At 40.4% G+C, this 19334-nt stretch overlaps 1 protein-coding gene across 1 annotated transcript; it reads left to right on the forward strand.

Annotated features, from left to right (window-relative positions):
• Positions 1 to 5999: 5999 nt before the first annotated feature.
• LOC115815940 (protein-glutamine gamma-glutamyltransferase 2-like) lies at positions 6000 to 14315 on the forward strand. The gene is made up of 13 exons (XM_030778910.1): positions 6000 to 6033; positions 6328 to 6498; positions 7708 to 7956; positions 8632 to 8750; positions 9043 to 9171; positions 9620 to 9797; positions 10130 to 10265; positions 10568 to 10677; positions 10930 to 11172; positions 11944 to 12231; positions 12637 to 12800; positions 12955 to 13088; positions 13702 to 14315. The coding sequence occupies exons 1-13, from the start codon at positions 6000 to 6002 to the stop codon at positions 13850 to 13852; spliced, it is 2106 nt and encodes a 701-aa protein (XP_030634770.1). The 3' UTR covers positions 13853 to 14315.
• The last annotated feature ends 5019 nt before the right edge of the window (positions 14316 to 19334 follow it).

Consider the following 19334-nt stretch of genomic DNA (forward strand, 5'->3'; position numbering starts at 1 on the left):
ATAGATCAGTGCATAGTAGTCTATCTGATACAAGTTCTTTATAGTAAAATACTACGATAGGTACTGGAAAGATCCCAAAACACACAGACTAAACAGACGCCCTCCAATAGTTACAAAACACAAGCAAATGAGTCATACTTTAATATTAGTTTAGTTTTTGCTAATCAGGGAATATTTTTCTGTGAAGTCTGCTCCGAAATTCGAAGAACGCTACAGAAGTATGTAAATTCAGGAGTTTAATAACTAATACTGTTTCGGCCAGACTCAAGATGATAAAGTGACGTGGCAAAACAAATTAATTCAAATCTGAAATATTCGCTCCTATTATCAACTACGAAAGACGCATATTAGAACAGATTACCTTGTCTGCATATTCAGATCTTACACGCACTGCTCCGTTGAAATGGTGCTCGACTGCGCTGACGCGCTAACATTCGTATTGCGTTATTTTCTTGTTTGAAATTCGCGCCTACATTCAAAACGTTGTAATTTTCGCGCCTGGATTTGTGTGTTACTGATTGGACAATTCTGATGTTTTATGACACTCTACTCCATCAGCAAAAACTGAACAGCACACATTTAATGTGCTAATATTTAAGTGGTAATACGCCATTTTAGTTTATCTAATGCAAAACACCTCAGAAACAGAGCATACTATACCTTTTTTGGGCACAAATACGCTGCCTGTGTAAAAGTGAAAGTATGATCGCAGCCCTCCCTTACTGTCAAGTTACGCAGGTGCGGAGGAGCTGAAATCCAGCACTACGGCAAATCCTTACACATTTCTGATAAGGAATACGAGATTACCTCCGTGTCACGGTGAATCTGGGGGGGGGGCTCCTATTACTGCTTTGTATGTTATTTTAATTTTCGGGAGGAACAATGGTGTTTCAAAGTGTTCCTTTTCGCTCGGAAGTTGCTTTCTGCTTGTGCTGGGATAGGTGGCGATCTGTTCCAGTTGTATAGGTTTTCTGCAGCCACTGAGACCATGCTCCATTTACAAGGCTACGCTGAGACAACGCTAGAGGGGGCTGGTGTCATTAAACTGATGAAAAACTCCTGCTGCTAGTACTATAACTACCGCTGCTGTTGGTACCACTGTCATAGATGCTTCAAAAAAATAATAAGTATGCATGCCTTACTGTTACGGTCCAAAATAGTCAAGGTAAAAAATATGCGCACGCGCGCGCGCACACACACACACACACACACACAGAGTTAGGCAAAAGATACAGGCTACAGCTTTTGCAATATGAAAGATATGAAATGCTGTTTGTCATCCTACAGGCACATTAATTTCACTACATAACATGTCTTTATTTATAGAACATGCATTGGCCATTACAGGCCCATCAAAGGCAACTGTCCTTGAGCAAAGCAGCAGGCATCATGCAGCTCAAGTCTTTCAAGTTATACTCCTGACCAAATCCAACCACAACATAATTAAGGCACAAAGTAAAATACTATATGAAACAAAACAATTCCAATACAAATCTTTATGTCAAACCAAAATCTCTACTGGATGAAAAGCATGGTCAGAGGGGATACAAAAAAAAATCAAATAAAACTGAACTCTTTTCACTTTTTGCCATCAATTTTTGTGGTGCCATTTTCTTGTGAGACTGACATATGCGGTGTCGCTTCACATCCGTGTGAAATGGAAAAACTGCTTTGACAAAGACTGCAGGGTACTCTTTGGGAATCCCTGTCTACCGGCCTCACCCGAGAATGTGTCGAAGCCCGCTCTTTACTTAAAGAACATTTTCTTTTCTTTCTGGCCATGACGTTGCCTGGTGGCTTTTACCTTCACATCGACAAAGTTTGTGTAAGTTTGGTTTTCGTGACGTAGCAGAGGAGTTTACCGGCATCAGGTCTGCACGGTTTGATTGACGGCCATCACAGCCTCTTGATGACCGCCTTCACTGCTCTCTTCTCAGCCATTGGATGACAGACAGGCTTTTAGAAAAGCTTGGCTATGTTACGTTTGGACGAGCCTGGTTGCTGCTTTTGACGTAGCGCTATTCAATAGAGTACAAACTATGCCACAACGGCATAAGCGGCTCATGTGCTGGTCGGGTAAAAGAACGCATCCATGTGTTCTTATTTCTGACAGTTAAAAACCAAATGACCAATGAAAATACAGGACATTATCTCAGTATGTGGGATGCGGGACAAACACAAACCAAAATGCTGTACAACACAACACAAAGCAGGATGCCTGGTCACCCTAACACACACACACACACACACACACACACACACAAATAGCTTGAAAATGCTAATGATCGGCGCAAAGAAACAATGCCAGACCCATGAAATTATTTTAAAGCTTTATTTGGTATGGATCTGTGGCACAAATGAATACATTCATCCGATACTAAACAGTCCATATTAGTGAACTGAATTTGAGCACAGTATATTTGGATATGAGACAACTGAAACTCCTGAGATGCTAAAATTGTCTGACAGTTTCTCTCAGACTTACCACTTGTCTACGATTCCTTTTTGTAAGTGGGTAACGTGTGGAGTGTTTTTCAGTTTCAGTTCTGACTAAAATAACAGAGTTGTACAGAGACAGGTGTCTCCTGTAACTTTAGCAAAACTACCCCAAAGGATGTCATGAATATCGAGATGACTGTTGGTCATGTGAAGTTAAAGTTGACTGATATTCGATGAGAAAGTTGTTTCCCTCTCCTTCTGTCTTCTTTGTCTTCAACCAAAGTTCACCGAGCCCCCAGTAAATAAATGTATGTTTTAATGTATGATTTTGTGTGCTTCCACCAGACGGTAGTTTTACACACACTCAGATTCATTATACTGCGGCAAATAAATACACAATTACTATTACACATGAATTCAAAATCACCTACTGACAAAATGGTGAAGACGTCGGTTGAAATATTTTTATGGAGAGTAAATTACAATGGAATTCAACAATGGTTATGCAACATTTGAAACATAACAACAAGAAACAAATAAACACCACACATAAACACACACACACACACACACACACACACATGTGCCTGTGCGTGTGTGTGTGTGTGGTGTGTGAGTGTGCAGTTGTGTTATATCTTGTGTTATGTCACAGTTATTGCTATATATCAGTACTGATCATATAAAAATCAAATGTGTTCATTCTGAAAAACAGAAACTCCCCTACAGAAATCCTCTTCCTCTTTTTTTATTCCAGTAAACACAATTTTTTTCTTTCTTTTTTTTTTTTTTTTAACTCATTTCAGTTTCTCTCAGTCAAAAAAGAATAAAACAATATTTGGCCTCATACTACGACTCATATTACCATTTTTTTGTGACCAGCCACTATATTTTTTCATACTTTGAGCTGAAGTGTAAAATCATACAGTGTACTGTACTTAAAGTAGACTGTTAGACTAACCCATGCATCTCCGCCTCACCCAACCCAACTGACAGTAACTTTCAAACCACTAGAGTGACAGTAAACCTCAAGGGAACATGTCACAACGAATAAGGACAGATATTTTGTTATCAGTAAACTTGTTCCATTCTTGGTCCTTGAGCGGTCTACAGATTACTGCTCAAGGACCAACAAGCAAAACGGGTGTCAAAACAAATCAATCTGTCGTGACGCTTGGGGAGTGGCGTTCCTTTTCTGGCCATGTGGGGTCCTCAGTCTTTCTTTTGTTCCTGTCACACGCATAGTTCTCTCATTATTGATGTATTGCTCTCACCTGTGTCTTGTTTTGTCTGTCCATTTTGTGCTTCCTGTTTTTCTTAGCTCTCTGCTCAGTCTTGGGTTGTCACCTGTGTGTTATTCTTTGATCTTTGACCTTTGGCCTTTTCCTGAGTTTGTGCTCTACATTTCTTGGATGTCATCGACCTCTCGTCTGCCTGCTTTCGGATTACGACTCGTCCCTCTGTATCTCGGACTTGCTTGCTTGATATTGCTGCCGACTGGATTTTGACCTCTTAGCCTGGGTTGTGTTTTGTTTTTTTGTCCTGATTCACTTCTGCCCTGATTCCCCAAGTAAAAAAAAACTTTTACTGAACTCGTCTGGCTCCGCATCTCTGCATCTGGGCCAAACACTTTGTTTGTGGCAAAAGGGGCTCTGAGTTTCTGAGCCATAGCCTCTTGTTCAATTCCCAGGCTGGCCATTACAAAATGACTGCAGATGTTAAAATATGACACACACACACACACACATATATCTTTTTAAAAAGGGCAAATCAAACATGCAAAGACAAAATAAATATGTAAAGACAAAATAAAAGTGCAGAACTGTAGTCAAAAAAGGTAAATGGTGAAAAGGCTCATGGAAGCTGACTGGACTCTGTAGAATGACAGTGTAAAGTCATTTTTATGCAGTATTCTCACAGTATAAGTCCACCTGAGTTCTCATAATGTACTTGATCATGTACTGACAATAAACAGGTCAAAATCTAACTGCTACAGGGCATATGCATTTATGAATTTATTAGTTTTATCTGACTTTCTTATTCAGAGTAATTTACAACTGTCCTTCACGTCAAAATGTGAACAGCTCTGCAGAAAAGGTGGGGTCAGGTGACCTGCTCAAAGACAAATCAGTAAAGAACTCTGAAGTTCAGTACTCAAACTCAAATTCCTTTCTTTACTCTTATTTCCCTTACAAAGTAATGAAAATTATACTTTACTGTATATGGGTACAAAGATATACATCACCCGCAAAAATGTCAACTATATAGATAAAACACACACAGGTATGTATAATATATGACATAATTCAGTCTCTGCTTGACTCATATATATTTAAGCAGCAGTGTCAGAAAGGTGTAAGAAAGAACCACTGCTTTACAAAATTAAGTACAGTATAGCTCTGTCTGTTTACTAGATAGAGCAACGCATTACAGATCCATTGAAAGGAAAATAATCATCGATCAGTTATTTAACCAGCAAACCATATTCAAGGCACGTTAACATGTTCACAAAAGGGTAGTTTGCAGCTCTGAACCCAGAACTCAGTCCTCTTGAGTGTGTCAAAACATTTGAAAGTAAACTGCGAACTGCGACAGACGTAACCCAGTTCTCTGGAAAGGGCTGGAATCCGTTGAAGAAATGTGGAAAGCACCGCGACTCACACTATCCTAATATGGCGTAGCATCCCTCCAGCCTGCAGGAGAGTTTCGTGAGGCGCTGCAAGTGTTACAGGTGGGAGTGTCAGTGTGACATAAGTATTGTAACTGTTCTTCAGAATATGTGCAATAAAAATTCTTACTACCTCCAAGGGAAAAAAGTCAGTAAAATGGGGGCCATAAATCACAGATTGTTTCCATAATTCATGTGTCGGCAAATGCATTAAGCTTTTGAACTCAAAGCAGTGAAAATGATAAGAACAATGCAGTTCTTCCCTTCCATTAAATCTAGAGAGTTGTGTATAGGCCTACTTACTAACATGACTCTTAACGTGCGTTTATTTAATGTACTTGATTGCTAAGTGTTTTCAATTAGCAATCGAGGAAAAGGGATTTACGTTTGTTCTGGTGGGTCAGTAAGACAGGGTTAATAACAAGGTGGTTTTAAACCACACTAAACGAGTCATTATGGTCAAGTCCGAAACATTTTCATTTGCACATGTACATTGTACATTTGGACACTGTAAATAACTGGACCTGCTTCATTCGTTTGTTTTTTGCTCAATATCATATCTTTTCACACTACATGTGCAGATGTTTGCTCGTTTGTTGTTTGTTTATGGCTCATTACCCTTTTACACCTCATATTACAGTTATTTCATTGTATTTTTATCTATACTTCTTGGCCTGTCCTTCTGCTGCTGTTAACACTGGGGATCAATAAAGTGTTATCTTATCTTATTTTATTCCTTCTCATCACCCGTGGAGTGTTTCTTAAGAAATTCATGGTAAAAATCTTTGAAGGGAAATGTGTCCATATAAGCTCACACACACCACAGACTCACAACACACTCACAAAGGCTTCTAAACAGTCTAAACCTCTACTCTCAGGACCCTTACGACGCAAGATGCCTGACTTTAATTCTGTCTCCAGAGGTCTCAGTAAGTACTCATTACAGCTCATCACAGTAACTGATTATGGTTGTCAGCAGGATGGTGTGTTTCAGTGAGAAAATAAAATACACTATTACTAAGTTGAGAAAGTTTGGTAAATCACAGCCAAATAGGCTGTTTTGCACTTTTTTTCATGACTTAGACTAAGACAGCTGATCTCTTGAATGAGCCGCTGTGTACCACTGAGCTACATTTAAATTTCTAAAAATAACTAAAAAAAAAAAATCTGTTGCGATTAAAATGTCATTTTGTTTATTTTACCATGTGTGTATCCTCTAACAGACATCTCAAAGGTAGACTTCCACTATGAGGAGAACAACAAAGAACATCACACCAATGAAATTTCGATACAGCGGCTGATCGTGAGACGAGGCCAGTCTTTTAAACTCTCCTTCAATGTCGGGCGACCTTTCAGGCCGAACGATGAATTCTTTGAAATGATTGCTGAGACAGGTGAGAATCTGTCAGGTTAACGGACTTTACCCCTTCAAAGCTGATCCTAGGTCAGAATTTTCTTCTAATACTTTAAATCAGAGGTCATATAGTGATAGCTGACTCTAAACTAGTGTGTCAAAGCAGTTGTTGCTGATAAACAATCAGAATACAGCAATAAAGTCTGATAGTTCTTGACCTTATTCAAAAAACACACACCCAACTGAACAATTTTTTGCATTAGTCTTTTGCATTAAATAATATTCCCATGTGTGGTTTTGGCATTTTTACTAACAAGTATTTTCGTTCCATATGTCCTTTTGGTCTATTTAATCTGATATCAACTTCACTATTCAAAGGAAGATATTCATGTCTTTTCTGTAATTAAAACATCTTAACAGTGGAGAGAGTGCCATGCTTATGATGACATAGGTGGGAAACTTTACTAATCCAAAATTGTAATATCATAGAGCTCACCCTTTTTCTCTTCACACTGTTCTCTCTTATTGGATTTTTTATCAATAGTCCCATGAGTAGAGGCAGATAGATGCACATAATAGATCTGGGGGGTATTCCAGAAAGCGGCTTTAGTGAAAACTCTGAGTTAGTTAACTCAGAACAATTGTAAACCTCCTAATAGAAGAGCCCTATGGCTTTGTTTTGCTAAGAGAATGAAGCCATGGGGCTTTTCTATTAGGAGGTTTACTACTTACTCTGAGTTAACTAACTCAGTTTTCGCTAACCCCGCTTTCTGTTCTACCAAAAAAGGAGTACAAGATTCTGGCATTCAAATTTTGATATCAGTAAACAAAGCAGTGTTTCAGTCCATGACAGTAAATTAAACATACAAGCTACCCATAATTCCTCAGAAGTTTTTATTTAGCGTTGCTACACCCCATAACTCTTCCACATCCATGTTTCTGGTTTTTTAATCATTCAAATCCCATTAGCGCAGTGAATCATGAGTAAACAGGAGTGCCAAGGTGTGGAGACACAGTCATTGTGGGATTCATGAGTTCATGAGTTCAGCATAATGAGAAAAGAATCATGGAAAATGCTGCAGTCAATTACATACATTTGTTTACTGACTTGACTGAATTAAATGTGACACATACTTGTGGTCATAGTTAACTAAATCAGTTACAACCAGGTTAATTACTTATGAATTTCCTTATTTAATCTGTGTGTTCCATTCTTGATCTTTTTTCGTCCCCCACCAAATGTTTTCAGGGCCTGATGCCTCCGAGTCAATGGGAACCAAGTCGGTTTTCGGCTTAACCAAAAGCTCTGGGTCCGGAAAAGGGAAACCCTGGAGTATGGAGGTCCAGAGGAACACTGACACCACAGTCACACTGTCTGTCCTCTGCCCGGCGGACGCCAGCGTTGGACAGTACAGCCTGTCAGTGAGGGCCGGTTCTTCTGCGAGCAGACCAGTTGTGATGGGAAAACTGCTGGTTCTGTTCAATCCTTGGTGTAAAGGTGAGAACTATGTAATATTCATCGTGTCTAAATAGAAGATTCATTTATGGTGTTCACATGTTTTGCCAATTGGGTAATTGCTGCAATGACTATTACGTAATTACTTATGGCTTAGAAATTTCATAGCTTGCAAAACAGGATGACAAGAACTTGTGGTTCAAAGAAATGATATCCTAGCCTGACTGTGGAGTGGAGGTTTTGTAGTTTGGAGAACCTCTGAGGAGGAATGCTTTTTGTAAGATTGAACAGATAGAATTCGATGTATTCATTTTGTAGCAATTGCACACAAGTCAAAACAAAGTCATAAAGTTGATGCAGTGAGAAAAAACAGGAGCATGACAAATATTCCATCACTAAGTCAATGTCACAAATTCTTATTATGATACCTCAACAACACACGACGAAAACATGAAATGATGATACTTCAACCATTTCACTGAATCACTGGACATCCACAAAATGAATAAGATGTTGACCGTTAAGGAGAAATGGCTTTGTCTTTACGATTGACTTCTGCAGTCATGCAATTATTACAGGCTGTTGTCGGTTGCCATGACAGCTTTTAAGGAAGTCCTTAAATTAACAATGTCTGAAACAACAAAAGGTTTTTTGTTTTCACGGTCTCGTCACTAAACATTGTATCTCATCCGTCTCCCATTGTGTGAATGGGTGTAGAGGACTGGGTGTATCTGCCACAGGAGACAGAAAGACAGGAGTATGTGATGAATGAGAATGGATGTCTGTACCAAGGATCAGACAGACACATTAAGTCACATGCCTGGGATTTTGGACAGGTTGTGTATTTTTTTTCAGCTATGCTTGATGCTTGAGTTAGATGCTTGAATGACCTAAAAATGTATTTTTAGGAGTAACAAAAGGTATACATTTAGTTTAAATTTTAGTACTTCAAGAAAGCAAGCCAATATATGAAGGGAACAGACCCACCATATATTACTACAACATATACAACCACCCTCTGCTAACATTACAATTAAATGAGAGGGTAATCTAATTACTTCAAATTCCCAGGTTTATATACAGCAGGGAAAATGATTTCAATGTGAATGTGTTAACTTTCTCCTTTAGTTTGAGGACAACATCGTGGACATCTGTCTTAAACTGCTTGACGTGAACCCCAAGTGCTTGAGAAATGCGAGGGAAGACTTCTCAGCACGCTGTAACCCCATTTATGTCAGCAGAGTAGTCAGCGCCATGGTAGGCCATCAAATTTACCTCATCACATATGACATGCATCTAGAAACAACCTTAAATAGGCTCCTACAGAATCAAACCTAACCCCTTCAACAAATTAAGCCTTTTAATCAATAAGGTAATTGGAATTAGTCTGATCTTACTCAGCTTAAGCGACGAAAGAGCATTTTAAAGGGTGTGGTTCACTGAGACTCGACCAACCTTGATTTTTAAGCCTTAGACGTTGATGTGTAAAATTGCATGACTCCTGTGATCTCAATGAGAGTAGCTTGAAAGGAGAAAGGTTGTGTATGAGTTTGTGTGCATACAAGTCCGCGCATGGACGCATGTGATTAGTGTACATATCGATGTAGTCAAGTCTCGGTGATACTACAAGTACAATACAATTTAATATATAATACAACACAATGTAATACATAACACAATGAATGGTCTTTTTTTTGTCCTCTAGGTAAATGCGAATGATGACAAGGGTGTGTTGATGGGAAGATGGCATGAGCCTTACAGTGAGGGCGTCTCTCCCAGTCACTGGGACGGCAGTGTGGAAATTCTCAGAAAGTGGTTTGATTCTGACTGCCGCCCAGTAAAATATGGCCAGTGCTGGGTGTTCACAGGAGTCATGTGCACAGGTTTGTGTATCCACACACACACACACACACACACACACACACACAAACAAATGCACACACACAGGCGCACTGAAAGTATTGTACATTTAGGCTTACCGTATCATGTGTTTTGTTCTGATTGCAATAGCCTTTAAAATGGTTATGATCGAATACAGGAATGTCCCTGCTGAAAATGATATGGTTCTTTTTTTTTTTTAAGTTATTAATATTTGTATGGATTCTTATAACATCACGAAATCTTGATTATTTGTACAATAAATATATGGTACATTTCATTAAACAATTTTAGTCACAGTAATTCTCTAATAATTAATACTTATCACTCTTTATAGTGTTGAGGTGTTTGGGTATCCCTTGTCGCCCCGTCACCAACTTCCAGTCAGCCCATGACACCAACGCAAATCTCACTATTGATGAGTACTTCTCTGAGAGTGGTGCAAATCTCAAGAACAGCCCTGACAGCATATGGTGAGTGTCATGTGTTTGGCTGTTCTTTGAGGCCTGTGACCAAAAATGATCAAACTTTTCAGTTTGTCCAGAGGACTGCCAAAACAAGCACTTGCATGAGCAAACAGAACAACAGAGTACGGTCAAGGGTCATTCAGTGACGAATTGGAGCCATTTCATCTTCCCGTTGTTTAGGACTGAGAAATTCTATCACACTCACAGTCCTCTGCTAACTGAACAGTTCCTGTTTTCCATTGGCTCTTCCTATCATGTTCTTACCGTAGTATCTCTCTCTGAAGAACTTTACCTCCTTTTCCACACAGGAACTACCATGTTTGGGTGGAAGCATGGATGAAACGCCCAGACCTTTCTGCAACCGCTGATTATGATGGCTGGCAGGTTGTTGACCCAACTCCACAAGAGAAAAGTGAAGGTACTACTTCAGTTACTACAGTTACAGCTGAGATTCACCAGAGTGCACACACAAGGGATTCTGAGATGTTTAAAATACTAGTAGAGAGTGCTCTAAATCGCTAACAGTGGTAGCCTCACTGAGGAGTGATGGAGAATTGTCTTTAATGTAATGTAATAGCTGTTTCAATAAACAATTCATTATGAAAACTGAACCAACGGAACACGGCTGATCAGTCTGTTACTGTCATAAATCTTTTCCTGATTTTTGCAGGTACATACTGCTGTGGTCCAGCTCCCGTTAAAGCCATTTTGGAGGGACACACTAATATCAAATATGACGTGCCCTTCGTGTTTGCTGAGGTCAATGCTGACATCGTGAACTGGATGGTGATGTCCGATGGTTCAAAGAAGAAGGTGTCCACGGACAAGGTATCAGTGGGCCAGAACATGAGCACCAAGGCTGTGGGCAGGGACGTCAGAGTGGACATAACATCCAACTACAAATACCAGGAAGGTCAGTTGAAATACTGAGGTTCTTTACAAAAACAGGGGTCAAGTTTGATTAAGCAAAACAATGTTGGTGTACAAGATCATGGGCTGATTGTTTGGTATCAGAGATTATGAATATCGTTACTTGAATATTTCTGGTGAACTGAAGGTTTTCTGTCCCTCCCGTTTGGATCAGAGACCCTCTATCGTACATTTAAAAAAAAAAACCCAACAAAACACAGGAAACAAAAAAGGAAATCACACATAACCTCAAAGGTGTTCCTTCATCCATAGCTCGTATACTCATGCATCTGTGCACACAGCTCAGAAAATCTGACTGTGATATCAGAAATATACAAACTCTAAATGTCCAGTTCTTCATACCTCCATTCAGAGCAGTACTTGTCTGTTGCTATTGTTTAAGTGCTGCTATCAATTCTTTGGCCTCGTTCTAAGTGAAATGGAAACCCGGAAACACACAACAATTGAACGAATCATCTGGAAGTTGGAACTACTGTTTCTTGGTGCACACGCAGACTAGAAATTTTTCTGACCTTTTCTTTGTTTTCTTGATCTTTGACCTTTTAGTGGGGAAGAAAAGCAGAGAGGTTTCACAGCATCAGCTTTAACTGAATTAGACACAGTGGATTTACTCCCGTAATACAAAGGACTCCTAAAAAAAGTCCATATAACAGCAGTGCAAAGCTAGCTTTATTCTTACAATACAATGTAATACTTAAACTGAATGACTGCTTTTGTTATGTGCATTGATATCCATCACATTTTTTACCAATAGGCTCAAAGAGAGAGAGGGAAGTTTTCAACGAGGCTGTTGGAAGACTCGGCGGCCATATTCCAGATGTGGGCACCGGCACTGGGCCTCGTAAAATCACTGTGAAAATCGAGGAAGTCAGCAAACCAGCTCTTGGTTTGGACATCAACCTGAAAACCGTGTTGCACAATAATAGCTCAGAATCTCAGACCCTCTCAGTCCACCTGAATGCCCAAGCTATGCGTTACACTGGCGTTGTTGCTGCTGCCATCTGGAATGGGGTGAAAGAGATTGAACTTTTGCCTGGGAAAGGTATTGGTTCCTTCTATCACTGGAGGACAACTTTATACCTTCACTACCAATAAATTCATTTTATGCCTTAATGCAAATGAGTATATCCAGAAGAATTATATAAATCCCACAAAAAAATGCTATGACTTTGAATTACACTCTAGTGTTAAGTTAGCACCATGCTTTACCATAAACATCTCAACTGTTACATTCAGTAACTGAACGCTATTCTACGCGATGTTCTAGAAGGTTCCAGAACATCCACTTTCTGTCTGCTTAGAAGCAAATGTTCAGCACTGTGCACTTGTTGTGATGATTTGGTAAAGTCTGTTACCAGTGACTGGAGCATCTGGCTGAGACAAATTCACAAAGCTGTTATGTTACGGCTGAATGAATATAACATCAGTGATTGTTTTTGTCTTACAGCGCAGAGTTTGCCCATCACCATTCCTTTCTCCAGTTACGGAGAGAAGCTGCTGGACAACAACAGCATCAAAGTCAGCGTCATTGCAACAAACAAACGTGACTCGAATGAAACTTACCTTGCCCAGAAAGACATTGTTCTGCAGAGTCCACCACTCAAAATAGTTGTGAGTATCTTTGAAATCCAAGTTTGTTAAACATTCTATCAGTCATCAGTGCAGCCACCGATTAGCCAGAGAATTTTGTCATGTGTTAGTTGTGGATTTCATCGTCTTGTGTGCTAATAGCTTTAGCATTTACCGTTTCCTCACACACAAACAGGCCAGTGGAACTGCGCAGCTATTCCGTGAGGCCGCGGTAGAGGTGATCTTCGAGAATCCCCTGCCTTCCGTCCTGCGAAACTGCAGCATCACTGTGTCAGGCAGTGGCCTGCTTCAACGGCCGGTAGTGTCCCGGTAAGATCTCATGTCAAATGCAAATTATGTACCTTTGCCAGTGTCTCTCTGACAGGATTGAGTCATATAGGAGCCCTAGGAATAGTTTTCTCATTGGTTCAGTAATGAGTGATCAACTGTAGGTGAGTGTTTCCTTTATGGATACCTCTTAGTAGAATAGAATTAGAATTAGAATTAGAATTAGAATTTGATCATTTCTGATTAGTTACCGCTGGTGACACTGACAGGATGAAAGGCATGATGGAATAATTTCTTTGGCTACAGCTTTGCTAGCAATCGGCCAAATGTCAGTGTTGTCTCTTGTTTCAAGTTTATAAATAAAGTATAAAAGGGAAGCAAACGATGGAAAAACATCTCAAGATGTCTAAGTATAAATATATAAAGGAGACAGTTCAAAATATCTAACTATAAACATGTAAGGAAACCAACAGAATCAGAGGTAAAGTTACATCTCATATGATGTATAATTAAGTGAGGCCCAGTCATGAGGAAAAACCCTAACAGCACAGAGATACCTTTTCTCTGTAATTTTGTACATGCATGAAATGTCAAACATGGAGATGAAAAATGCGTGTCTTTACTCACTGAATATGTCTTTTTTTAATCTGTGCAGGTTTGAGCTGGGCCCAGATCAAAAGATGAGGATGAAGCTGTCCTTCTTTCCCTACAGACAAGGCCCTAAGAAACTGGTGGCGACCTTCGACTGTAGCATACTGAGGGACATCAAAGCCAGCTGTGACGTCAACGTCTTACTTTCGAACTGAAACATCTTAATAGCAGAGGAGGCTCATCCGTTGAGGGACCGTCCTCCCAAAACATTTCAGAGGAAAATGCACTTCAAAGAGAAAAATAAATACGTGTAAATTTAACAGGCTAATCTGTGAATATACTGATAATTTTACTATTTTAACACTTTGAAGTCACAAAAATCGTCTCCCTGCGTCAAAATACCGACAGCGCCCCCCCTACCGCAACTGAAAATCACTGTATGGAGGTCCCACCCCCCCCAGCCTCCAGTTAATGTCCATTATAAACACCTGTCATCCCAGCAGCACAAAAGTCCTGGCTTTTAACATGGGGGTGAATGGCAGTATGGGAGGACGAACCTCCTCAGTGATCTTCTGCCCACACTGCGCATTTGTGTACACATCTATGCAGCAAGCTAAGCATTCCTCCAAAAAGTAGCCCGAGATAGGGGTTTGCTACAGCTGTATTTAACGGAGTGGCTTTTTTTGTGAAACTGTAATATAGCACAAAGGTACAATCAGTTTCTTGTAATAACATAATTGTTTCCTGTCAAATAAAATACCAAGTAAACCAGACATCTGAGTCTCCAGCTGCTGTGGTTTTCTCTGAATGTAAATAATGCTACACACTCAGAATAAGCAAATGCCATCCAGTACTACTGGGTGGTACACCAATTTATCCAGTATACTGGTAGATAGATAGATGGATAGATAGATGGATAGATAGATAGATAGATAGATAGATATGCCAGAATATAAGAACATTCCTTCATATATTGTATCATTTTGTGGGGCCAAGCAAACCCTATAGTAATCAAAGCCTTCATTGTATACATGATTAAATTTAAATGTAGAATAAGCCACTACAAATCTATATAACGGCCCAGCCATGCAAGAAGAATAAGAAGAAGAAGAAGAACAACAACAACAACAATAGTAATAATGTGATATACTGTGAAACCACCAGAAACTCAAAAACTATACAAACTTAAACAACAGAAATAGCACCAGCAGGGGGCTCCACATACAGCACTGTTGGAAGCAGGATAAGGGATATCAAGAATTTGGATAGGGCAACAAAGACTTTTTTTTTGTTACTCCCACCTCTCTCGAGAACATCACGTACCAAACGCATCACACGCTGAAATGATTGGTTCTCGCGTGGTTCTTATTTGCATAAAGTTGAGAATTCTCCATCTCAATTTCGTTTGCCTCGACGAATTCGCCTCCGGTTTCGCCAACCAGAGAGAATGTCGCCTCCACTGAACCTGAATGAGAGCGGGGCAAAATCCGCTGCAATGGGAGCGTACCCTTAGATTGAAATTGCTGAGCAGGATGTCAACTGATCAAGTTGTAGGTGAGGGTGCACGACGGTTGCAAACTGCGCGGCACAATGCAAAAGTGCGTCGTAAAAGAAGCAAGCTTTTATCAGTGCTTACGGCGCCGTTGTTGGTTTTTTTTTTTTTTTTGCGTGTCTTTTAGGTAGTTAGCTCACTAGTTTTAGACCAAAACTCCTTCCTGCTGCTTTAAATGTGACTGGGTCTTATATGCCTGCATATTCCCTCACCAACACCACCACCATCACCAAACTTCACCAAGCGCACCCTCCTTCATCCCATACTTTTACAACGCTAAGCTGCCACTGCTTCCAAGAACGCGGTACCAAGTAGAGGAAATTAGGGTTAGTTAGCGACATATAATCAACAGCAATACAAGGCAGGGTACACATATCAAGCAAATCAGTAAAAGTAATCAACACTCCAAAGAAATACATCCACGCAATATATATAGAATGTTTCTCAGTGTTGAAAGTTGTTGGGCATTTGTGATTATAAAAATAATAAAAAAAAGGGTACACACAGATGGATTTTGGCGAAGTCTTCTTTTATTGAGAAGAAGTTATGTTACAAACGGAAAAAGGAGAGGGGAGGAGAGACCTGCACAAGATGTCACCGTGTCTAAAGAAAACAACTTCTTGGGGACAGACATACATAGGCACCACAAGCACATCTGACACATTGTGCAATATGCACAATGGTGACTGACTCTTAGAGGACACATCTTAATTATATTGGAAATGACCTGGATATGACTTATATCACATGACACAACTGAATTTTTTAAATGTTTTGTATGATGTCATTTCTTAATATTCTGAGTTGAGTGCTGAGACGTATGACATAACATGTCCAGAAACACTGGCCTCAGTATTTCCAGTTTGCAGTGTGGATTTCCCAGTCCAGCAGAGAGCAGCTTCACTCCTGAATCCCTCAGTGTTACTCAGGTCCAGCTCTCTCAGGGGTGAGTTGACTGACTGCAGCACTGAAGCTATAGTTTCACAGGACTGTACAGTTAGTTTACAGCCAGCAAGTCTACACAGAGAATAACGAAAAACACATTTTAATCCAAAGAGACAGGTCTTGAGCAGCTGAAATCCCATTCTAAATTTCTAAAATTTCAAAATCCTCCTCTTCCCTTACCACGTTTTCCAAATTTACATTTTTGGGTTTTTTAGAATTCACATCTTTTTTTTTTATCTGTTCACACCTCTCACAACCACTGCGCATTACGGCTTTCATTAGTCACATGCAAACATGGTGATTAAATATACACAGTGACCTCGACTTACTGCAAGACTTGGTAATCACATTTATCAACTGATTTTTTATTATTCACTTTGTGAATCAGTATAGCATGTAGAGTTCACTCACTGAAGGCATTCAGTCAGAGATCAGACCTCTTTCCATTCAGAGGCACCGGCCTTAGAATCTCGATTTACAGTGTGAATTTCCAAGTCCAGCAGAGAGCAGCTTCACTCCTGAATCCTGGAGGTTATCGTAACGCAGGTCCAGCTTGCTCAAGGCTGAGTTTGCTGTCTCCAGAACTGAGGGTAGCATTTCACAGGAAGGTCCAGTGAGGTCCAAGCCGAATAGTCTACAGAACGTATTTCATTTTTATGATTTAGTCTGCACGATAAAATACTACGTTCTCCTCTGACACGTTCTTCTCTTCCTTTTCCTCATTTGTTCTTCCTAGGCCTGCTTTTTCTGCTAAATTGAACTGTTTTACCTCAAGTGTGGCTAGAGTAAATAGCAACAAGACCTTAGACACAATGTTTGCCAAAGGAAAATACATTAAATACATACATCTTCAGTATCTGTCAGAGCTGTCAGTATCTGTTACTCACAATGACTAAAGTTAATTCACAACATTACTTACCTTTAATCAATAAATACCTGTTAAACTGTATTGTATCTCTGTTAGTCTAGAGACCAAGGTCAAAAAGAAAGGGCGATCTGCAGAGAATGGAGACAGCGCATTTACTGAGCACAGAGACTGCTGCACTTTACAAACAAAAATCAACCTTTCATCTTATTCTGTATAAATCAGTGCATAGTATCTGATACACATTCTTTACAGTAAAGGTTCACTATAGGTACTGGAGAGATCCCAAAACACACCGACACCATTGACATGGTGCTCGATGGCGCTGACGCACTAACGTTATTTTCTTGCTTGAAACTCGCGGGTACATTTCAAACGTTCTGACTTTCACGCATAGAGTTGTGTGTCACTCATTGGATAATTTTAATGGAGTTTTATGACACTCTACTCCCTCAGCAACCAAACAGCACACATTTAATGTGCTAATTTAAATGGAAATACGACATTGTTGTTTAATGCGGAGCTTCTCAGAAACAGAGCGAACTGTACTAGGGTGACCATACGTCCTCTTTTTCCCGGACATGTACTCTTTTTCGGACCTAAAAATGCGTCGGCCGGGATTTCTCAATCGTCAAACATGTCCGGGATTTGGCTTTTGCTTTCCACAGTGGCCATTCATTGTGTGTGCATTCGCATCGCTCTGACCATTTTCTTTAGGTACTAATGTCCGGTCATGTACACCATCATACCATAAACACTGGTTAAACTGCATCTCATTCATTACCGTTAACACTGCAGCAACAGCCAAGAGACCCTAAGAAAGACGAAACGCCACCAAAACTTGAATGGAAAGAAATAAGGTCATCGTGCCACTGTTATTATGCGAGAAGCTATTTGTCATATTAAAGACCAGGCGGCTATGTCTTGCGGCAGTTAAGTACAGATGCAGTTGCATCGTCAGCCATTACATGCGCAACGACGGGAACCGAAAGTGACACACACTTAAATTTCCTCGTAAGTTAGGAGGGGAATGCCTTCCCCCTACCCCATCTCACCTACCTCTGCCGTGCTCTTTTTTGAAAACCAAAATATGGTCACCCTAACTATACCTTTTTGTTTTGGGGGACAAATACGCTTCCTGCGTAAAAGTGAAACTACTGTCAAGGCACGCAGGTGCGAAGGTGCCGAAAGCCAGCATTAGGGGAAATCCAGACAGATCTCTGATAGCAAATACGAGATTACCCCCTTGTCACGGAGATTACCCCCTTGTCACGGTGAAGTTGGAGGGCTCCTATTACTGCTTTGTACAGCCTTTTAACTTTCAGGGGGAACGACGGTCTTGCAAAGTGTTCCGTTTCGCTCGGAAGTTGCTTACTGCTTATGCTGGGTCGGGTGGTGATCTGGTCCAGTTGTATAGGTTTTCTGTACCCACGTGTCACCAACTTGCAACGCTACGCTGAGACAACGCTAGAGGGGGCTGGTGTCACTCACTCACTCATTATCTAAGCCGCTTATCCTGATTAGGGTCGCGGGGGGTGCTGGAGCCTATCCCAGCGCTCATAGGGCGAAAGGCGGGGAAACACCCTGGACAGGTCGCCAGTCCATCGCAGGGCAGACACACAGACAAACACACTCACACACACATTCATACCTAAGGGCAATTTAGTGTTTCCAATTCACCTAACCTGCATGTCTTTGGACTGCGGGAGGAAACCGGAGTTCCCCACGCAGACACGGGGAGAACATGCAAACAGAAAGGGAACCGAACCCGAAACCTTCTTGCTGTGAGGCGACAGCGCTACTCACTGTGCAACCCGGCTGGTGTCACTAAACTAATGAAAAACTGCTGCTGCTATTGCTGCTACTGCTACAACTACCCCTGTTGGTGGTACCACTGTTACTGTTAGTTCTAAAAATAAACTGTGAATTCCTCTTGTTGTTACGGTCCAAAATAGTCAAGGACAGAAAAAATGAAAACACACACACACACACACACACACACATAATTCTTGAAAATGCTACAAATCAATGCAATGATATAATCCCGGACCCATCAAATTGTTTTAAAGCTTTATTTGGTATGAATCTATGGCACAAATGAACACATTCGTACGATACTAAACAGTCCATGTTAATGAACTGAATCTGAGCACAGTATATTTGGATATAAGACAAAATGGCTGAGATTCTAAAATTGTCTGACTCAGGACAGTTTCTTTCAGAATTAGCACATATCTGCAGTTCCTTTTTGCAAGTTGGTGACATGTGGGGAGTGTATCTGAGTCCGAATTTTGACAAAAATAACAAAGTCGTACAGAGACGGGTGTTTCTTGTA

The sequence above is a fragment of the Chanos chanos genome, chromosome 7 (genome assembly GCF_902362185.1).
Source record: "Chanos chanos chromosome 7, fChaCha1.1, whole genome shotgun sequence".
Taxonomy (NCBI): Eukaryota; Metazoa; Chordata; class Actinopteri; order Gonorynchiformes; family Chanidae; genus Chanos; species Chanos chanos.